Below are 21,961 nucleotides of genomic sequence, written 5' to 3'. Positions count from 1 at the left end.
CACCATCATCCTCGAACTCCATTTCTCGGTCTTCTCATTCTTTATCATCACACGAGTGGCGGTCTTCTTACCATCAAAATAGAGTGACGTCAAATTATCTAAACTAGCCATCTCAATTTCTTGCCTCTTAAATCGGTATTTTTGTCTCGCATCCCGCAGCTTATGTGGTCCAATAACCTGACTCTTGTCATCCTTTGTGATAATGCCATAGTCAGTTAAGGTGGCAGTAGCAATGGCAGCTCCAGCATAATCACTAATCAAGTATCGGTCACAAGCGGCAGCCAGTGTAGGGAGAAATGAAATGAGAAAAGGCTGATAATCAATATAGACATAGCACCATACTCATCTGCAACAAGACAACTTAAATGAAATAAGAGATATGAAAAAAAAGTTGATAAACACTGAACAGAACATTGCACCGCCACAGCGGCTGTTTGGCTAGTACTGTAGGTAAATTTAAAAATTTCAGTAGAAAATGCGGCAGACTAAACCTCGACATATCAGCTTCAAATTTGGCATGGAGTCTTAGATATGTATAAGGAACAATGCCTGAAGAGTGCAGCTTTGAGCAAAATTTCACTGCCCCCTAATATATATACAGGTAGTTCTGCTATAACGCGATAATTGTGTTCTTGTAAAATATCGTGTTATAGAAAATCGCGTGATAGAAATAACAGGGCTTATGGAGAAAATAGGGTTAGGTGCAGATTACTCGAAATAGAAAAAATTTAGTAGTTAGCCTAACACAAAGGATAGCACAGTCTAAATGAATGTTACATTCATATCTAATAATGAAATCATACAGTAAATGTAACACTTTACTTGATGGGGGAGAAGGGTGATTTTGAGGTTGATAAAATCGAGCTTCTCTTCAAGTGTTATATCCTTTCTTTTACGATCATCACCGGGAATTCTATCACCAGAACGCTTCTTGTTGATATTCTTCTTTACTATATTCACAGTTAATACAGTGGGGTATGCTATAACGAACGGATTCTACTACGAATATTCCTATAACGAACGGTTTTACCTATAAAATTGAGAATGCTATAACGAACGAAACTCCTACAACGAACATTATTTAATTTTTTTTTTTCTAATTTATTGTTTTTTTATTACAAATATTAATGATATTCTTTATTTCAGGGGTTTAGATGCATCTTTATGCACTTTTTTACAATTTTTACAATTTTATATTATATTTTTCAGTGTTAAGTGGTTGTATTTGGGGGCCTGGAACGGATTAATCCTATAACGAACGAATGCTATAACGAACAAGGTTATAGAACCGATTAGATTCGTTATAGCATACCTCACTGTACCACAAAATTGGAGAAATAGTAAGCAAAAATCGCGTTATAGCAAACAAGCGTTCGCGTTATACAAATATCGTTCCTAATTCATAAATCGCGTTAGAGCAAATTCGCGTTATCAAAACACGCGTTATAGCAGAACTCACTATATGTAGCTTTTATTTAATGTTATGTATTGTATGTACAGTAGATGTGACCATGCAGCCACACACATGCAGATGTGCTGGGTGTGTGTGTGTGTAATAATAATAATAATAATAATAATAATAATAATAATAATAATAATAATAATAATAATAATGATAATAATAATAATTAACGGTTTATTGAAAAAATTCTGCAGTCCGAAGGCTGAAAATATACATTGGACATAAATGACTTATTACATACATTGGTGGTTTAACAAAAGCCTTCATTAGAGAAAGGTAAAGGAACATACAGTGAACATACAGATTAATGTAGGTGTTGAACAGCAAACTGGGTAGTAGTAACTCCCTCCCAGATGGTGTTAGGAGGAACTCACGTGGTGTAGTAGTTCCCTCACAGCCTGGTGTGTATGAGGTGACCTGACGTGGTGTAGTAATTCCCTCACAGATGGTGTGATGAGGGACTTGACGTGGTGTAGTAATTCCCTCACATATGGTGTTATGAGGGACATGTGGTGTAGTAATTCCATCACAGATGGTGTTATATGAGTGAGGTTTGGTCCCAGGCCTTCCTATCGTAGATGGATTAACACATTGGTGGTTGTTGTTGGGTCTCGCGGGCCGTTATCACTGGGTACCTGGGACCTCACTGTGTGAAGGTTAACTTGGGTTCGACTGTTACTGTTGAGTTGTTCTCACTGACTTAAGCACTGTTCACCTCTGTTTAACACTGGTTCCGTTCCTTTCCTAAATGAAATTGTAACTTCTGGCGAGAACTTGTTGATATTCCGGTGGGGAGGAGGGTTCAGGGGAGGGGGTTGGTATGGGCCAACTTAACAGTTGACCTGGCTGCTCCGAGAGGAGCGCCAGGTACGTTTTGACCCTTCGGTGGTCAAGGATGTAGTGTGTGTGTGTGTTTGTGTTGGAGGGTGTGTAGAGGGGTAGGGTTGCATGGTCAGTGCCCACCCCCTACCCTTCCTCACTCAAGTGTGGCTAACTGTGATGAATTTGATACCATAATGATCCTTAATAAATTCTCTATTAAACGTTTCCAATAAGATTAAAAAATTTTGTAATTAACTTAGTACATTTGAGTATATACACACACACACACACACACACACACACACACACACACACTCCACATGCACACACTCACAGGGTAATTGGGGGTCTTATGACCCCCCCCCCCAACTGGACTCTTCTCCCAGGACTCTTGCTCAAGGATTTTAAAAGAAGGAATTTAGTTTTACTCGTATAAAATGTCACTGCTTTGACTTAAGAATATATAATTTGCATTGCTGAAATTCTTGTAAGATAGCAATTAATTTGAGTATAAACATCCCTTATTTTGCACCATACATAATAATTTTAGTATTAAACTTAGTACACTTGAGTACACACACACACACACCACAACCACATTTGCACACACACACACACACGGGAATTAGGGAATTAAGACAACAAGCATCCAGTGAGAGTCTTGTTGTGTGACTGCAAATAAGCGAATTAAAAGATCAGCTGTTGAGGAGCTTATCACCTGGCAACACTGGTGCATGTTACCACTGTTTTCCACTCCATCGCTCAAATCACCCACACCTTTTTTGCTCCATATTTTAAAATGTTATGTAATGTAATGTTGAAGGGATACAACTTTGCTCATTTATACTTATACTTATCACAATCTCCTTAAAAAATACTTTAGCTTTCGTGTTTATTCAAGACATCTTCAGGTCATGAGACCCACTAATCCTCCAGCCAAGAAAGGTGACCTGACATTTCTTTAGAGGGTCAGTACAGTAATATGAGATCACTAATCCCCCACCCTACCTCCACCTGACATTGAGTCGGGCCAGGTCAGGTCAGGTCAGGTCCCCCCTCCAAAATTCTTTAACTTTCATCTTTTTTCAAGACATTTTCAGAAAATTCTTTCGATATTCATCCTCGGAAAATTTGTTCCCAAAGCCGGAGTTTTTTAAAATTCCGGCTTTGGTAATGATTATCTGAGCAAATTTCAATTCCGTCTATCAGAGATTTCCGGGTTTGAGGGATTCTGGCTAACGGAGATATTACTGGAGTTTCGAAAATCTAAAAGAGGGATGAAGTTCGGGCATTGGAATGGTCACCCATCTTCGGGATGGGCTGAACCGAGGCATGCTTCCCAGAAGAAGAAAAGTTTGGGTTTTGAAGCAAAGGCAAAAGAGGCGAGCAAGCGCAGGGGCCAGAACTTCAGCACATGCCCTCACAATACGAAGGGGGTATTCTGTCCGGTCCATGTGCCTTACTCACATCCAACCTGGATAACACACACTAACAACCCTATGAGTGGAGATTATGGGAAAGTGCATAGGTTCAGTAGGAGGAGCAGGAGTAGGAGGGATAGAGTTGGAATCATCTAAGGTGGAGTTCGAGGAGAATAAGGTCGGAAGAGAGGAGTAAAAGAGGTAGTGCAGAAGTTATTACAGATGTTTTTGATTAAGGACCAGAAGGATTTACTAGAAGAAGAGTTAAATCAGGACAGCGGTCTTTCTTTTTATTAAGTTCCGTTTAGCCCTACGAAGAATAGCCTTACAACAATTCCTAGAAGTAATGAAAGATGAGTGGGTAATAGGAGAAGGAGATAGTTTCATAGCTTGATATGCCCTCTCTCTCTCCCTGCATGCATGAGAACATGAGCAATCAAACCATGATTGTAAAGTGAAAGTTTTGGTAGAAGATGGGATAAATGCACTCATACCACCCTGTATAACCTCAGTAATGCTGTCAGCACATACCGGGGTGTATTGAGTGGAAAAGCAACATTCATCCCAAGAAGTCGGAGAAGAATTCTTGCAAGGATTGCCAGTTTGCCCTCCGTTAGTGCCATAGTTAAAATTTAGATGGTGGTGGGGGAGGTGGTCGTGCCCAGTTTGATTTAATAGAAATAAGATTGTGATCAGAAGACCCTAAGGGGGCAGAAATTGAGTGTGAATAGTGTGAGGTAAAACAAAGATCAAGAATGTTAGTAAGTTGATCGTGTCGTTCTGTAACATGTGTAGGGTGTTTCATAATTTGTTCCAGTTCATTAAGTAAAGAAAAAGAGAGTGCCTCAGCTCCACCTGGGTCATCCCTTTCAGAGCCAAGCCACTCTCTCTGATATACATTGAAATCCCCTAGGTAGAGGATCTCGGTGTTTGGGTGTGTGGATAGCAATGAGTCATGGTAAGAAGTGAGATAGTCAAAGAGTTCTAAATAGTTGATAGAGTTGGGAGAACAGTATAGGGAGCAAAGGAAAATTGTCATAGTTGGTAGAGATATTTTGAGCCAGAAGACATCACAAAGGGAAGATTCAAGATGCGTGAGTCGAGCTATTGGTGTACGTGTGTTGCAGTAGGCGCATACACCTCCCTTAGAAAGGAAAGAAGTATAAAGGTTGTAGTTGAAGACTTGAAAAGGTTTTGGGTTTGGGTAGGCTAATACCCATAAAAAACATTATGTAGCCAAAGTATCTCATTTTCACTTGTTCCACAGGTATGTACAGTATATCCAGTATTTTTCTTTATTTCTGAAGCCAACATCATAATGTTCTCTTGCTTTGATCTTCTGTTGGATGATATAAGAAACCATTTTAAAGCTCTGACTTTTATTGAATGTGCCACTCTTGCTCTTTGGCTTCTTGTACACCCAAGTATGGCCAAATGCATTTATAGTTCATGTTGTATTTAACCTTAATCACCTTGAATTTTGCTTTCTCTGTCTAATGTTGATTTTTTTCATTTACAGAGTAGTGTGGTTCAATACGCAGCAGTGTTTTATGGCACGGAGTTATCACTTGTTGGGTCATGGGGTCAGGTGGAATGTTATGGCCCAACATGTTCAGAAACAGAAATTCTGAATTCCATCAAGAATGCCCGGTAAGTTGCATACTTTGTGAGATTTACAACAGAAGGATTGATGCAATGAAAATCTTTAATTCTTAGAAGAGTGAATAACTCTGGGAAAATATTTGTTGTCTCAAGCCTTATAAAGTGAGAATTGCAAAGTGGTGCTTTATGTAAGGCACTTTAAAGTTTATTGTAAACTACTGTATTTTTTTATGATTTGACAAGTATTGGGTGACTCACTTTTAGCTAGACAATTCTAAAGGGCAAAAACTCTAGGATCCCAGTACTCCAAATTCTTGACTAAAACTAAATTAAGAGAATCAAATCAAGAAGTAGTTTCTCCTTAATTGTACAAGTTATCTCGAAAGAAGACATTTGGTATGGCAATTCTCAATAAAGGAGAAGGATGTAAATTTTCACAACCACACATGTGTTTCCTGACCCTCATTGCTTTCTCAACATATACAGTACTGTACTGTACTGTACTGGTAACTAAATGACAGTGTCACTGTCTGAGTTTTCTGTCACATGAGAGCCTGGTCAGCTGCTCTTCTGTTTGCTCTGTTCCTATTGGCAACACAGTGCTTGTACTTTAACATTTGAGCACTGTAGTCATGGAGCCCCAGTTATTAGTAGAGGTCGAGGATTGTTTATCTGAAAACCTTGGAGTTGATTTTGCTACGTATTTCAGGTATTTTTGGTTTATGGATGCAGAGGCTTATTTAACCTGTTAATGGTCAAATTCGTAGGTCTACATACACGAGTGGCCTTCACTGAGCGGTCTAATGCGTAGATAAAGGAATCTGATGTCATAAAATTACCGCAGCTTGTGAAATAGCCTTGAGGGATTAATATATTCAAAATATGACATATGGCAACCTATTAATAAACTTAAGCCTGTTTCAGCAACCTCTGTCCCTCCAAAACCCTCTTCTGAGTCAGATGATGCTGTTAGGCAAGGTGTAATAGGGAGATGGAGAGTGAAGTGAGGTGGTTGTGAGAGGAAGTGCAGGGCTTTGTTTACTGATCATACCACCACTACACCCACAAACACCCAGCTGCTCTCTCCTCAACACTTCCCAACTTTGCTGCCCTCAACACAGGCTAAGAAATATGCCCAGAGACTTTGTCACGTATTCAAAAACATAGTGTTATGTGAAAAAGTGCACAAAGTGCAGCGAGTGTGATTGTTCCACTGTGCTTGATTTCCTGCTTTGAGCAATATCATATAGTAGTTACAAGTGATCGCGGGCCCTTTGTGCCTGGTAAAAGTTTGAATGCTCGTGCTTGGCTAGCGAGCAACCGCCGTCCAGCTGACAGCGACAGAATGGTTAATTAATGCCTTCCTAAGGAAACCATCGACATGGGACCAGGTTTGTTCCACTCTACAAATTTTTTTGCGATTTTTCCACTAAGTTTGATGAAAAACCTTTGTGCCGTTTCGGCTGCCCAGAACAGACACACAGACACACGGCTATTCCTATAGTATATTAGATAAACTACTAAACTGAAAAAAAAGAAACATTGTAAATATGTAAATACTTTTATAATTATTGTAGAGGTAAGAAACTTTGGGGAAAACTGAAGATATTTATGTTTGTGGCGTTGTGCATGTGAGGAGTAAGACGTGTTGTTGTCAATTCATAATGTAAACAATGTTAGTGTGAGCAATAAACTTATAATTGATACACTTATAACTGTTATGAATACATTATACATAAATAAGTGATAAAAGTGATCAAATTATGTGAGGGAAACAGTGGAGATTTAAAGTCCAGGAGTAGAAAACATGACTCCATGTGCCAATACGGTAAGCATGTCACCAGCCATAAGCCAGGCTCGCCACACCTCCTGCCCCAACCTTCTGGCATGGGAGCTTTAAAATGTTGAGTTCAGCCAAAATTAATGCAATTCTCAAGTTTTATACACCAAACTGCACCTTTTAAGCCCCCAAAAAAAAAACAAAAAAAAATTGCCAACCAGGGGGTGATATTTAACATTCCATAACCCAACCAAGTACTGTATGGGTTAAATTACAATAGCGTAAGCCTAGGTAAGCCAACATATGCCTGGATCAAAACCTCAAATCTAGCTGATGCTCTTTTTATACTTGCACCCCTGCTTATACTGTACAGTAGATATTTTTAGAGTAAACTTGATTTTGCTTAGTTTTCTTCAGTGCAGTACTGTACTGTGATAATGTTTGGTTTGATCTACTGTCATGGCACCGTAGATGAAACATTTAGTACATTTTGGCAATGACATTTTCCTAACCCCTCTAACTGTCAAGAACTACTGCTACCTTCCTCTTGCATTTACAATATTTGTATGGTAAATGTGATTTTGCTTTGGTATCTTTTTTTTTACCAGTGATTGATAAGAAGATATCAAATGTAATAATCAGTTACTTATGTTTTATTGCTTCTTGCAGTTATACCTGCAAAAACTTAACACGACAAGCATTTATCCTGGAGGGACTTCAAGCTGCCATCAACCTGTTTGACTCAATGAAGCAGCATTACCCTGCTGGGGAAAATGTCCAGCGGTGTTGTGTCCTGGTAACACAGAGCACACCCATGAGCAATCCCTGGTCACCAACACTCCCAGAAAAAGTCATCATGGAAATCAAGAGGGTAAGTGTTGTTTCATTTGTAACAGAAAAGTAGTTTTTAGATCATTAAATTATATAATCACTCATTCCACTGTATTTAATTCTGTATTTTTTTCGGACACTTTTTAGTTTTCTTTATGATCAGTTTTATATAACTAAGTGGTCCCTGTAGCTACTCACTAAGCTGTTGATTTAGTCGAGGAAACTTGACTTCATTGGCTGGTGCTGTGATGAATATTTTGAGCCTTTAGTGCCTAACCTCTTACTGTATTTTGCATCGAATTGCAGTGCATTAATTTTTATATAGAGTCAACTTACTTCGCAGATGTGTTTGGTCCCTCTCTCGCATTTCTGTACTTGGCGAGCGAGTTTAGTTTAATACAATGTGTTTTGGGAAAATAATAATTACTAATTGAGAAATATCTTATTGAAAAATGAATAACTATCCACAAGGGAATATTTGTTGAAATTAATTTTTTTGTTTTCATCTGATAAATCTTACGTTTTTCATAACATATTTTGTTATATCAGCAATATCTCCATTAGCTGGAATCTCTCAAACTCGAAACTCTCTGATAACTGGAATTTAAATTTGCACGGAAAATCATTCCCAAAGCCGTAATTTTCCAAAAATTTCCAGCTTTAGGAACAAATTTTCCGAGGTTGAAAATCGAGAGAATTTTCTGAAAATGTCTTGAATAAAGATAAAAGTTTAATTTTTTTTTTTTTTGGGGGGGGGGGACCTGACATGACTCAATGTCAGGTGGAGGTAGGGTGGGGGATTAGTGGTCTCATATTACTGACCTTCTGATGGTATGTCAGGTCACCCTTTCTTGGGTGGGTGATTAGTGGGTCTCATGACCTGAAGATGTCTTGAATAAACACAAAAGCTAAAGTATTTTTAGGGAGATTGTGATAAGTATAAGTTTAAATGAGCAAAGTTGTATCCCTTCAACATTACATTACGTAACATTTTAAAATGTGGAGCGAGAAAACAGAAAGGTGTGGGTCATTAGAGAGATGGAGTGGAAAGGAGTGGTAACATGCACCAGTGTTGCCAAGTGATAAACTCCTCAACAGCTGATTTTTAGTGTGTGTGTGTGTGTGTGTGTGTAATAATAATAATAATAATAATACTTAATGGTTTATTGAAAGAGCTTGGCAGCCAGAAGGCTGAAAATATACAGTTACATATTTGGGGAATGGGTTTCGAATTACAAATAATATACAAGTAACATAAGTGATACAAATAAGATATATAATAACTAGATGGGGAAAAGCTCAAACTACAGTTCATTTCAACATAGTGACAGTGCAAGGAGTAGGATTTACTGGGAGTGAATACACTGGTTTATTACAAGTTATTGATAATTTTTACAATGGTTGGGACTGGGCTGTTCTTATAGCGATCAGTTCGTGCACGATGGGCTGGATGCGGTTGGTGTCGAACAGCAATTCTCGGCTAGGGATCTCAGGTGGTAGTAGGAGCCGGTGTCGAGGATGGTGTAGAAGCTTCTTACCAAATTTGCAGATGAGGTCGTGGTGATGGTCAGTGAGAGTCGAAAGGGTCAGTGTGTTGAGCGCTTCTTGATATGTGGAGTAGGAAGGGGAGAGAATAATCTTGCATGCCCTCTTTTGCACTTTTTCTAGGTGTTTGCATTGTGTGGCATTTAGGGAGGAAGACCAGGTGGGGGAGGCATAGGTGAGCTTGGGAAGTATGAATGTTGTGTAAACACAGAGGAGCTCAGGTGCAGGAACTCCGAGGGACTTGAGTCGGCGGAGGAGGTGGAGACGGAAACTGGAGGATTTGACAACTTCACTGACGTGTGGTTTCCAATTTAGTTTGTTGTCTATGGTGATGCCGAGGAGCTTCGTGGAATCTACAACCTGGAGTGTGTTCGGACCTAGAGTAATGGAAGGAGGTGGGACAATGTCGGAGGAGAGGTTGATGTGCATAACCATGGTCTTGGTATGGTTGATGGTGACATGGTTGTTGGTGGCCCAGTTTTGGAGACTGTTCAATAAATCCTGAAGGGCGGTATAGTTGGGAGCAGAATTGTTGACGCTGATCCCAATGGTGGAGTCGTCGACATATTTCCAGCGAGCAGGGGTTTCTCTTAGGGCATCATTGATGAGCATAAGGAAGCAGAGTGGTCCCATCTTGGTGCCTTGGGGGACGCCACAGGTGAGTGACTGAAAGGTGGAGACAGCCCCTCGGAAGCGTACAGCTTGGCGTCGGTCACTGAGGAAGTCTGTAAGCCATGGTATAAGACTTCTCCGAAGCCCGAGGTCAATAGCTTTGTTGATGATTATATTGTGGTCGACTAGGTCGAATGCTTTAGTGAAATCAATGAAGGCGACAGCTACAGACGTTTTTCGTTTCTCGAGATGGCGGTATATGTAATCGAGAAAGCTGACAAGACAGTGAGTGGTGGAGGAAGTTTTCATGTTGCCAAATTGCTGAGGGTCTACGACTCCTGCAATATCAGCATAAGCCCAGTCGAACACAAAACTTTCACAGATTAGGCTGGGTATTGGGGTGATTGCAATAGGTCTTAGCTGATTTAAGGATTGTGGGCTGGTTGACTTGGGCACTGGTGATACATAAGAGGTCTTCCAGTCATCCAGTCAGCTGGGCATCTGGCTTGACTGAGAGAAGCATTGATGATGGAGGTGCACGTGCGTGCGTGCGCCAAGCACATTGTAGGATTTGAAGAAGTTGATGAAGACTTTGTTCAGGAGTCAGGTCGTGAGGTGACATGCCAAAACACTTACACAGCACACACATTAACAGCACTACTAAACCATTGTATTATTAATATTTTACATTGTAATCTCTATTTTAAAATTAATTGATACATGATGGCTCGATTGGCCTTCATTTACACTTAGACAACTGATCAGTGAATAAACCAGGGTATATGGAGATGCATTGTACACTAGTGATGTCTCGAAGCTTCAAAACTGCAACCAAACTTCTGAGCAACCACATAATTTATCACAACCTGTACTCAAATGTACTAAGTTAATTACTAAAATTATTATGTGTGGTGCAAAATAAGGGATGTATATACTCAAATTAATAGCTATATTACAAGAATTCCAGCAATGCAAGTTATATTCTCATAAGTCAGTGACATTTTATAAGCAAAAAATTAAACTTCTCCCTTTCAGAATCCTTGAGTAAGTGTTAATCTCCCCTCCTGGCTGTCGACACCCTATCTCCCCCCTCCTCCCAGCCAGAGGGAGAAGGGTCCATGGGGGGTAAAAGTGACCCCTTCTCCAAAGGGTCGCCTCACTGTTTGTCTACTGTACTCATTCTTGATACAATATTGTTATTTATTTTTCATTAACTGGTAAAGATACGTTACTGTAATAAGCAGTGCTTATTGATACCTTCATTTACAATACAGTACAGGTTGACAATCCCTTATCCAAAATCCTTGGGCCAGAGGCATTTCGGATTTCGGAATTTTTCGGTTTTCAGAATGGTTATTTTTTTTATTTTATTTTTTTTGTATTAGCCCACCTGGGCACAAGTCACTGACCTACATTGGGGCCTGGGGGGCGAAAACATAATAATAATAATAATAATAATAATAATAATAATAATAATAATAATAATTCATAGGTCTAGGTCGTGTTTCTCACTTTTTATCTTTTTTCATTCTTGTATTTTATTATTATTATTATTATTATTATTATTATTATTATTATTTTATTAATACAGTTAACCCTCACTTTACGCGGTTAATGTAACCCGGAGGGTACCGCGGAAAGTGAGGAACGCGTAAAGTGAATAACATAACATATGGGATTAATTGAAATGGAGTCCGGGCCGATCCCCAAACTCCACTTTTTGACGACACACAACTATGTTGTAGTAAAAATTTTATCTTAACTTTATGATGGTATGAAAAAACAAGTAATATAGAAGAGGTTAGGTTAGGAAAGATAAAGGTTAACATAGGAAAAATAAAGGTAAGGTTAGAAAACTAAAAATTAGGTGTAACTTACGGTAGTAGAAGAGATGGGTCGGCATACGGGGATGGAGGCTGGTTCCGAGGCAGAGGGCAGATTACTGGCCCTCAGGTGAATCACCATTACTAGGTGAATCACCATCACTGTCACTTACAGTTGTCAGGGCTTCCCTGACAAATCCCTCAAAGTCAACTTCACTGTCACTATCACTGGCTTGGGCTGGCTGTGGTGGGTTGCGGGCGAAGAAATCTGTTATGCTTTGCTGACGGCTGGCGTTGATGTTGTCGTGATACACCTTGATGTACGGCTCCATAGCCTGCACCAGCCGGTTATGGAAGACTTCATAGCGGTCATCGTCATTGTCGCGGGAAAGGAAGGACTTCATCTTCTCTGCACACTCCATGGCACCCTTAATATCACTATGACTTAAATTGTGTTCTTCGGAGACTGACGCACCTTCTTCCTCCTCTTCACTGACGTGTTCTTCTTCCAACATCTCGTCGGCAGTCACTTCAGGATTTCTGATCACCTCCAGGATGTCGTCGTTGGTGGTCTCGGAGAAGCCTGGAACTGTAACAGTCTGCGCAGCTTCTCTGGCAAGGTCCACTGCTACTGCAACATTCTGAACCTCACCAGTCACAGATTGACTCCTCCTCTCACCTGGTATTCCATGCAACACATGTCTCCATGCGTGACGAATTGTAGCAATAGACAGCTGATCCCATGACTCCACCAAGAAGTCCACAGCTTTCTTGATGTTAAATACTCTCCAGAATTGTTTGAAGAGTATTTTTTGCTGTTCTAACTGTTGATCCTCATCTTCTTCGCTCTTGCTATCGGTGGTGGTGTCACTCAGGTTACGCAACTCTTCCCTGGTGTTGGTGTAGTCGTTCAGGAGCTGGAATTTTTTTGTTGAGAATGCAGCTTTCACATTGCAAATCAACTCCTGGTCCATGGGCTGGATTAAAGACGTAGTGTTGGGAGGAAGGAAGACCACTTTTACGTTGGGGTGACGATCTAACAGTAGGGGCGAGTGTCCTGGTGCGTTGTCCAGCAGCAACAAAATATTAAATGGGACATTCTGTCGCTCACAGAATTTCTTTACATCGGGAACAAAACAGTCATCAAACCAGGAGAGGGACAGTGTAGAGAACATCCATGCCTTACGTGCGTCAGCCAGTGGACATTTAGCTTGGTCATGTCCATGCTCTTGTAGGCATGCGGCTTGCGGGCTGTGTGGATCACCGATAACTTGAGCTTACAGGTACCGGAGGCATTGGTGGTAAACAGGACGGTGATGCGTTCCTTCTGCATTTTCCGGCCCCGAATCCTGCTGGCATTCTTCACAACGAAGGACTTGGAAGGTAGTTTTTCCAGAAAAGACCAGATTCGTCCATGTTAAACACCTGGTCGTCACTGTACTGTCCTTCCTCCATAATCTCACGTAAAAACGGAGGAAATTCCCGAGCCGCAGCACGATCAGCACTCGCTTCTTCACCACCAATGTTTATATTGGTGATCTTGTTCCGGATCTTAAACCTCTGTAACCACCCAGAGGAAGCATTAAAGGGTTTGGGCTCTGAAGTTCCCATCTTTCGTGCCACTGCCATGTACAGTTCACGTGCGTAGTCCTTAACAGAGCGCGTGTCGACCGCCATGTTCCGTCGCGCCTGACGCACCAAGTACCTCACAAGTAATTTTTCTGTCTTGAGAAGCACCTGGTTGTGAAAATACTTGATCATAGAAGCACCTGTAGACTTTGTGATCTTCATGTGCTCCTTTATCTTGGCTGAATCCTTCTTTATAGTCCGGATCGTAGATTCGTTCACGCCATGCTGGCGCGCCAAATCAACCTGCCTTGTTCCTTTCTCCAACTCTTGGATGATGCTATACTTCACCTCGTAGCTTAAGGAACGTCGTGTCTTCTTTGGTTTAGTGCCGCTGGGTCCAGGTAAGGAAAGGTTTCTCTCTGGGGGTGGTGGTCCGGCGGAAGCCATTTTACGGAACAATGGATGCGCGTTTACACGGAGTGGCCTTGAGGGATGAAACTGCCGCGGCTAGGTCAAGCGTCGTCTTTCCTCCCTCCCTCCCTCCCCCGGGTGGACACGTCATAATACTTTAAGCCAATTACAGCTAGCAGCAGAGGGGGGTAGGGATGCATGGCCAATCACAGGTCTGATACGTCATATGACGTCAGTGATAACGCAACAAAGACACACACTGCGCAACTCACTGCCACGTAGGTGCGCTACAGAGGGAAGATCAGCTAAAACTAATGGCCCATCACTTTTTTGGTAGATTTTAGTGTATATAAACAGAAAATACTTTCAGTTTCAATATTTTGCAACCTTTTGCTAGGTAAATTTTAGCGTGAAATTTATCGAAAATCTAACGTACAGCTGCATTAGTGCATTACAATTAAATAGTGGACATTGCTTTCTGACTTCATTCTTTAACAACCTAACTAACAATATTTTTTTCTGTTTCAGATTCTGATGCATTTATAAGTTGATAATATTTGCGATGGCTGCTTGTGTCAGGACGAGGAACCAAAAATCCAACCAGTCACTATCTTGGTCTGGGAGAGAGACTGAAGTCGGAGTTACCATTGAAGAGATGCTGACACGTGTGTTTTAATCAGGCAACCAGTGAAAAGAACCAAAGAACTTACAATAAACAAAAGATACTGCCAGTGATATGACCAAAGTTGTCTTGGCACAGTACACCTCTGGCCAACGCCTAGTCTAAGCCCAAACAGCAGTCGTCAGAAGAAGATTAGTGAGAGACTGCTAGCCAGTTGGGAAAAGGCAAGAGATATCTCTCTTGGGAGAGGAAAACTTGCAGTTAAGGACAGCTTTGCCAAGCAACTGGACCAGTTATTTGATATAATTACTTGCAAGTGCCCAATTGTTCTCTGTCCTGAGTTTGGATGCGATCGTGACTGTAAATCCGAGGCCCACATCTCCTATTTAAAGAAATCAAGATTCTGACTAACTGGCATTTGTCAAAGCACAGAGAGAGAAGATTGGCAGTATAGGGGCTCTCATGATTTCTAGCCAAGATATTCCGGAGTCCAAGAGACAGGAGGCTGCCACAGAGAGACAGAAGAGGAGAAGAGTTGCCGAGGAAAAGAGACTTGAGAAGGCCCAGGGTGAGGTAAAAAAGGCCGATGATTGGAGTCAAGTTGATTCAGAGTTTAATGACTTCCCCATGGCTGATCCGAGTGCTGACCAGGAGAATGGTGACTTTGTCCCTAACCCAGAAAAAAATAATGATCCCAAAATCGGTGTATAAGATTCAAATAGGAAAGATATATCCTGGTATAGCTCTCTGGCCAGCAGACACACTGTCCTAGAGAAACTGCAGAGATAGCAACAGCGCCTGGATTGACGGGTGGTTTGATAACACCTGATGATGTTCACCTGGTGATAGATCATACAAGGAGAGCTCAGGAGAAACTTGTCAGCAACCCAGAAGAGAAATGATAAGGACAGAGAAAGGAATTAATTGTTTGTTCTTTTGATGGGAGAAGGAGGACACTAGTTGTTCATGAAAGGAGATTCTGAGCAAGTTGTTCCCTCATGGTGAAGGAGGAACACTACCCCTGCTGCAGCAACCAGGAGGGAAGTATTTGTGGCATTTCACTCCAGAGAAAGATGACATCAGGAAACCAGCTGAGAAAGTGGCAGACAACATTGTGAACTGGCTCAGAGAGAGGAACGTAGACCAGACCCTGCAGGCCATTGGAGGGGACAGCACCAACACGAACACAGGGTGGCAAGGGGGGGTCATACAGTGGATAGACGGGAAGATTGGGAGGAAGCTGGTCTGGATTGTTTGTGACCTCCACACCAACGAGTTGCCACTCAGACATCTGATCCAGGAGCTGGATGGCAAGACTCTTTCAAACAACAGATGGTCTGGTCCTCTGTAAGATGCTGGACTCTGCCACTGAGTTAGAACAACCAGCTTGAAAAAATCATGCTGGCCCCTCCACCTGCTGAGCTTGTACATACTGTCATTGGACGCACCTGAGTACCGACCAGTACCATGGGTTACATGATTTGAGAAATATCAAACCGGGGTCATGCCTGATAGACTTGCTTACCTGCAGATAGGTCCACAGTCTCACATTCTAGGTGGCCCACAACGGCTCTCAGGTTCTGCAGAATTTGGGTCGCCATCATAAACTGAAGGGAACCAGCTTCACAACCTGAGACTTATTGTCCAATTCATCGTGAGTGTCTACTCGCCAAATTGGTTCAACACCAAGGTCAAGTCATCGTTCTCCTAAGGTCCGAGGCATGTTCTCTTCCAGCTTGAGCTCCTGAGGAGTCAGCCAAGGAAGGTTGTTCAGATTGTGGAGCAGACTGTGAGGAGATCTTCCTGGTATGCTCATCCTGAGGCAGTTCTGCAGACAATGCTCTGCAGTAAGGATGAGGAGGAGAAGAGTGGCAGCCGCAAGGATCTTGGACATGAGACTTATGAGATATCTGGGCAGATTTAATCAGTTGGGTGATTTATCTCCCTTCAGGTCAGAAGACTCCTGTCAATCTGAGGTGCCAAGACCCTCACTGATCTCACAGATCTGGATAACATCCAGGCTGGCAGCAGTGAGCCCCCCTGACTTCCGCAGTCCCCGCCCAATGTTCAAGTCAGAGCTTTCCTGGACAACCCCATGCATGTCCCTGCCTGGCCCTCGCACACCCAGAGTATAGAGCGTTGTGTACAGCAAGTGAGCGAGGCCAGCAGTCACGTGTACAGCCAGGAGAGGAGGGAAGGCTACATCCGAGCTCAGGTGGTCAGCAGGGAGGTGATGAGTAGAAACAGAAGCAAGAAAGACATGTTCTCTATGGTGTGCAGCAACACCGGGTCGTAGTAGTAAAACCGGTTTTTGTATTTGATGATTTTGTTTTCTAAAGGAATATTAAATTTAATAAATGTGTCAAGATCATTCGTTTCACTATTCTGGATCATTTTCATCCTAATAAATTAACCTGATACATTTACTTTACTTTAAATAAGCTATTTAGTGGTGTTGGTAAAAGGGTGGGAATACTGAATTTTCATAAGATTTCAAGTTAAAATTTACCTAGCAAAATGAAAACTTTTCAAATCTGAAGATATCACATGATTCTGCACATAGAACTACATCATTAATACCATGGGCCGATTTTTCAAACTCAAAAAAAAAAAATTCGCCTCCGTATGACACACCCTATTACCGCGCCGCTTGCCCAAGCGGAGGGAGGAGGAGGGAGAGGCAGGCAGGCAGGCGGGCGGGTGGGGCGAATCTAAAAATAGCGTCGCGCCGGACACACTCCGCGTAATGGGGTTCACGTACCGCGTAATGTGAGCACGTGAGGTTCTGGCAAGGCACCGCGTTAACGTGGAAACGCGGAATGCGGGACCGCGTAAAGTGAGGGTTAACTGTACAGTATTATTGTTAATATTATTATTATTATAAATTTTATTATTATATTTTATTATTATTGCTATCATTATTATATTTTCGTGTATTTTTTAATTAAAATTTTTATTTACTATGAATAATTATTATTATTATTATTATAATTATTATTATTATAATAATTAGTATTACTATTACATTTTTGCCCCCAGGCCCCGATGTGGGTCAGTGATCTGTGCCTGGGTGGGCTAATCCCTGTTTAAAAAAAAAAATAAATAAATAAATAAATAAATAAAATACAGGTTGTACCTCTCTAGCCGGCATTCTGTGGTCCGGAAACTCCCGTGGTCCGGAACGATTTTAGTTTGTCCAATAGGTAGATAGGCAGCTTTTTTTTTTTTTTTTTTTTTTTTTTTTATTATTATTATTATTATTACAGGAGTATTAAATTTTTGCCCCTCAGGCCCCAATGTGGGTCAGTGACCTATGCCCGGGTGGGCCAGCCTCCTGGGACAAGAGAGACACCTTGCGGGATGCCACAAAATTCTCGAGCTCCCTGTCCTGGCCACGTAAATGCTGGCAACTTTAAAACTACCCGCAGACATTCTTGGGTGCATCCAGGGTGTTGTCTGTGAATAATCAAGGAATGCGAATTGTAAGGGCATGCTGTATACTGTACAATACAGGAGATACCAGTTCACTGTTCTCAGAATACGGGAAGCCTACTTTTTTATTAGTAAAAATTTTTTGAGACTAAAATTTGGTATACAGTGGTCCCTCGGTTAACGAGCACAATTCGTTTCAGAAGGTTGCTCATTAACCAAAAAATTCGTTAACCGAAACCATTGTTTCAATGGGTTTTTGGGTTATTGGTTCCAGCTCACCGAAAATTGCTTAAAGTCAACAAAAAAGGTAGTAAAGTACACTTACTTTGAGGTGTGTATGTAGAAGGCTCCTGGATGATGCTGATGTGAATTTGAAGTGGGAGGAGGAGGAGGAGAAGGGAGAAGAGAAGGAAGTGGAAGTGTAGGAGAAGCATTTTACTGCTTCTTGGAAGGTGAGTCACCTTCCATGAAAATGTCAGGAACCTCTGGACTGACAGATTCTGCGGCAGGAAAATCCTCTCTCCTTCTTGAAGTGGAAGGCTGAGGGCTAGTATCTTGTTCCCGCTGCCTTTTAGTGAAGAAACGGTCAATTTTTGTCTGTGGGGCATCTCTCCTCCTCATCATTAACTGATGTTTGAAGAAGGAGACCACTGTGTCCTCAACATTACAACAAAGCTAGTTCTGATTTTTCCACATCTGGGTGCCTTGAAGCCAGTTTCCTGAACTTCTCCCAGTGGTCAACAACATCTTTTGAATCTGAAGTTGACACATGGTCGTCACTTTCCTTTTCCTCCTCACCACTGTCAGCCTCTAACATCTCATCCAGTTGCTGCAAGTCTTCAGGAGTAAGTTCCTGCTCATGAGACATCACAAGCTCTTCTACATCATCCTCCTCCACTTCAAGGCCCAATGACTGACCAATGGACACAGTCTCCTGGTCCAACTCTGCTTCTTCCTGAAATCCCTCAAAATCATGGACTACTGATGGCCAGAGTGCTTTCCATTTAGAATTGAGGATCTAGTGGAGACTTCTTGCCATGAGGACACAATCAATTTTACAGACTCCAGGATGTTAAATTGTGTCTTCCAGAACTGTGCCAGTGTTAGTTCAGGATCATTGGAAGTTGCCTGATGACACCTGAACATTTCTTCATGTACAGCTTCTTAAAGTTGCTGATCACATTCTGGTCCATTGGCTGTATGATTGATGTAGTGTTGGGAGGCAAAAACAACACTTTGACAAAGTCAAATTGAGATTCTAAGTGCTGGCAAGTTGAGGGTCATGACCAGGGGCATTATCCATAGGAGAAGAGCCTTTAAAGGGAGTTTATTGGTGGTTAGGTAGCTCTTCACAGAAGGGCAAAACACCTCAACAGCCCATTCATTAAAGAGCTGTCTTGTCACCCATGCCTTACGGTTGGACTTCCAATAAACTCCAAGCCGTCTTCTTACCACTTTTTGTTGCTTGAGTGAGTTTATGCCCAGGTAAAAAGGCTTCATCTCTGGTGATGAATGTCCTTTTGGGCATTTTTTCCATAACAGCCCAGTTTCATCCACATTGAACACTTGCTGTGGAAGATAATTTTCTTCATCTATCAGCTCTTTAAACTCCACTAAAAATTTTGCTGCTCCTTCCTTATCAGCACTGGCAGCCTCACCATGCCTAACAACACTAAAAATGTCACTTCTTTTCTTAAATTTTTCGAACCAGCCCTTGCTGGCCCTTAACTCTTCAAATTCTGTGCCTGAAGAACCAGGTTGATCTGCCTTTAAATGTTTGTAAATCTCCCTGGCTCTTTCACAAAGAAATTCAGTTGAAACTGAATCACCTTTCATTTGTTTTTCCCTAATCCAAATAAGAAGTAACCTCTCTGTTTCTGCTATTAGGGATCTACCTTTAAACACTCTGGTAGATTTGTCTTTCACTTTCACTTCCTTGAATTTGTCTTTCTGTGCAAGAATTGTCGACACAGTTGATGCTGACATGCCATATTCTTTACTAAGCACATTTGTTCTAATGCCTTCTTCATGTTTCTTAATAATTTCCTGTTTCACCTGGATTGAAATCGCCTTTCTTGATTTCTTGGGACCCATGCTGGATTCAAAAACAATTTCAACACGTGATATTTTAGTTTAATTGCTGTAAATAAAGAATATTTTCTTTAAATCAACACTGCACTGCGCTACATACAGTAAAAGTCCAAAAATCCGGATGCCAGAAATCCGGACCACCCGAGAATCCGGACTTTTGGAAAACTAATTATTATTATTATTATTTTTTTTTTTAACGGGCTTTTGTGTGTATGTGCGCATGCGTGAGCGCCACAGCTGCACAGCGACAACAAGCGACCACATGGTCGCCACTTTAAAACGAGCAATCAAACTGTGACAACATACCGTATATACTCATCTATAACCCCCCCTCGTTTATCGGTCGACCCTGATTTTTTGACCAAGAAATTGTTAATTTATGATACAGTGGGGTATGCTATAACGAACGGATCCTACTACGAATATTCCTATAACGAACGGTTGTACCTATAAAATTGAGAATGCTATAACGAACGAAACTCCTACAACGAACATTATTTAAAAAAAAAAAATTTTTTTTTTTACTAATTTATTGTTTTTTTATTTCAAGTATTAATGATATTCTTTATTTCAGGGGTTTAGATGCATATTTATGCACTTTTTTACAATTTTTACAATTTTATATTATATTTTTCAGTGTTAAGTGGTTGTATTTGGGGGCCTGGAACGGATTAATCCTATAACGAACGAATGCTATAACGAACAAGGTTCTAGAACCAATTTGATTCGTTATAGCATACCCCACTGTATTCCTCGTTTATAGTTCGACTCACGTTTTTGAGGGTAATGGAACAACAAAACCTTTAGTAAAAACGCTCTACGTCCTATAAACTGAAACACGAGTGCCGAAGGCAAATTGTTTACCATTTATTATTACGACACTTTACACTGAAACGTGGGTAGTTTCAACAAAAATATTGTATATTTCCATTCAAGTATTTATTCAAGTCAATTAGGAGGGGATATTATTGTAATACAACAGTTTTTTAACTAAACCATTCGAAAAGCGATTACAGTAACATCTTTTGAACGAAAGAAAGCGAAAGTCATTGTTTTTGTCACGATTTTATCCCACTTTCCACTTTAATACGTACGTAATTTCAGCAAAAATATTACATTTCCGTGAATGTATTATATCAAGCACAGTATGAATAGAATATCATTGTATTTTAACCTAAAACTATTAAAAAAAACGAGTAACATCTCAAGAACATTGGAAGGTTAGGTAAAGTCTTTTGTTTTCGTCATGTATTTTATCCTATTTTACATTGAAATACATCACATTTCAGCAAAACTACTATTTATTTCCGAGAATATATTCATTCAGGCGCAGTTTAGGTAAAATATACGTGTGATGTAACAGTTTTTTAACTGAAAACGATTCGAAAAACACGTACCCTCTAGCCCTGTTCAAGGAAAGACTGGGAGAAGCAGTTTGGTGCTGCAGACGATGACAGGGAAAATGATTTTGATGGATTTTAATGAAAATATTCAGAAATATGGTATCGTAGTATTTATTCAAGTCAATTAGGATAGAATATTATTGTAATACAGTACAACAGTTTTTTAACTAAACCATTCGAAAAGCGATTACGGTAACATCTTTTGAACGAAAGAAAGCGAAAGTCATTGTTTTCGTCACGATTTGATCCCACTTTCCACTGTAATACGTACGTCATTTTAGCAAAAATATTACATTTCCGTGAATGCATTATATCAAGCACAGTATGAATAGAATACCATTGTAATATAACAATATTTTGAGTCCTACTCTTTCCATTTACAGATTACTGTACAAGCCCATAATAATGGCTCCTAAAGTAGATAAACTTCGTTGTGTGAAGAGAAAGAAGAACACGTTGAAATTGAGTGACAAACTTGAAATAATTAAGAAACTAGTACATGGTGTGAGCAATACTGTTCTAATGGAAACATACG

At 40.7% G+C, this 21,961-nt stretch overlaps 1 protein-coding gene across 1 annotated transcript in view; it reads left to right on the top strand.

Moving 5' to 3' along the window:
* Positions 1–21,961, top strand: part of LOC121855817 (mediator of RNA polymerase II transcription subunit 25-like) — a 63,091-nt gene that overhangs the window by 24,602 nt on the left and 16,528 nt on the right. Inside the window, exons 3-4 of the mRNA XM_042350981.1 lie at positions 5,225–5,355; positions 7,757–7,958. Coding sequence (XP_042206915.1) covers positions 5,225–5,355; positions 7,757–7,958 — 333 coding nt within the window. The remainder of the gene's footprint in view (positions 1–5,224; positions 5,356–7,756; positions 7,959–21,961) is intronic.

Source organism: Homarus americanus, unplaced genomic scaffold (genome assembly GCF_018991925.1).
Source record: "Homarus americanus isolate GMGI-L3 unplaced genomic scaffold, GMGI_Hamer_2.0 scaffold51859, whole genome shotgun sequence".
NCBI classification, from domain to species: domain Eukaryota; kingdom Metazoa; phylum Arthropoda; class Malacostraca; order Decapoda; family Nephropidae; genus Homarus; species Homarus americanus.
The sequence above is the reverse complement of the archived record's forward strand: the minus strand, read 5'-3'. Positions and strand labels throughout refer to the sequence as shown.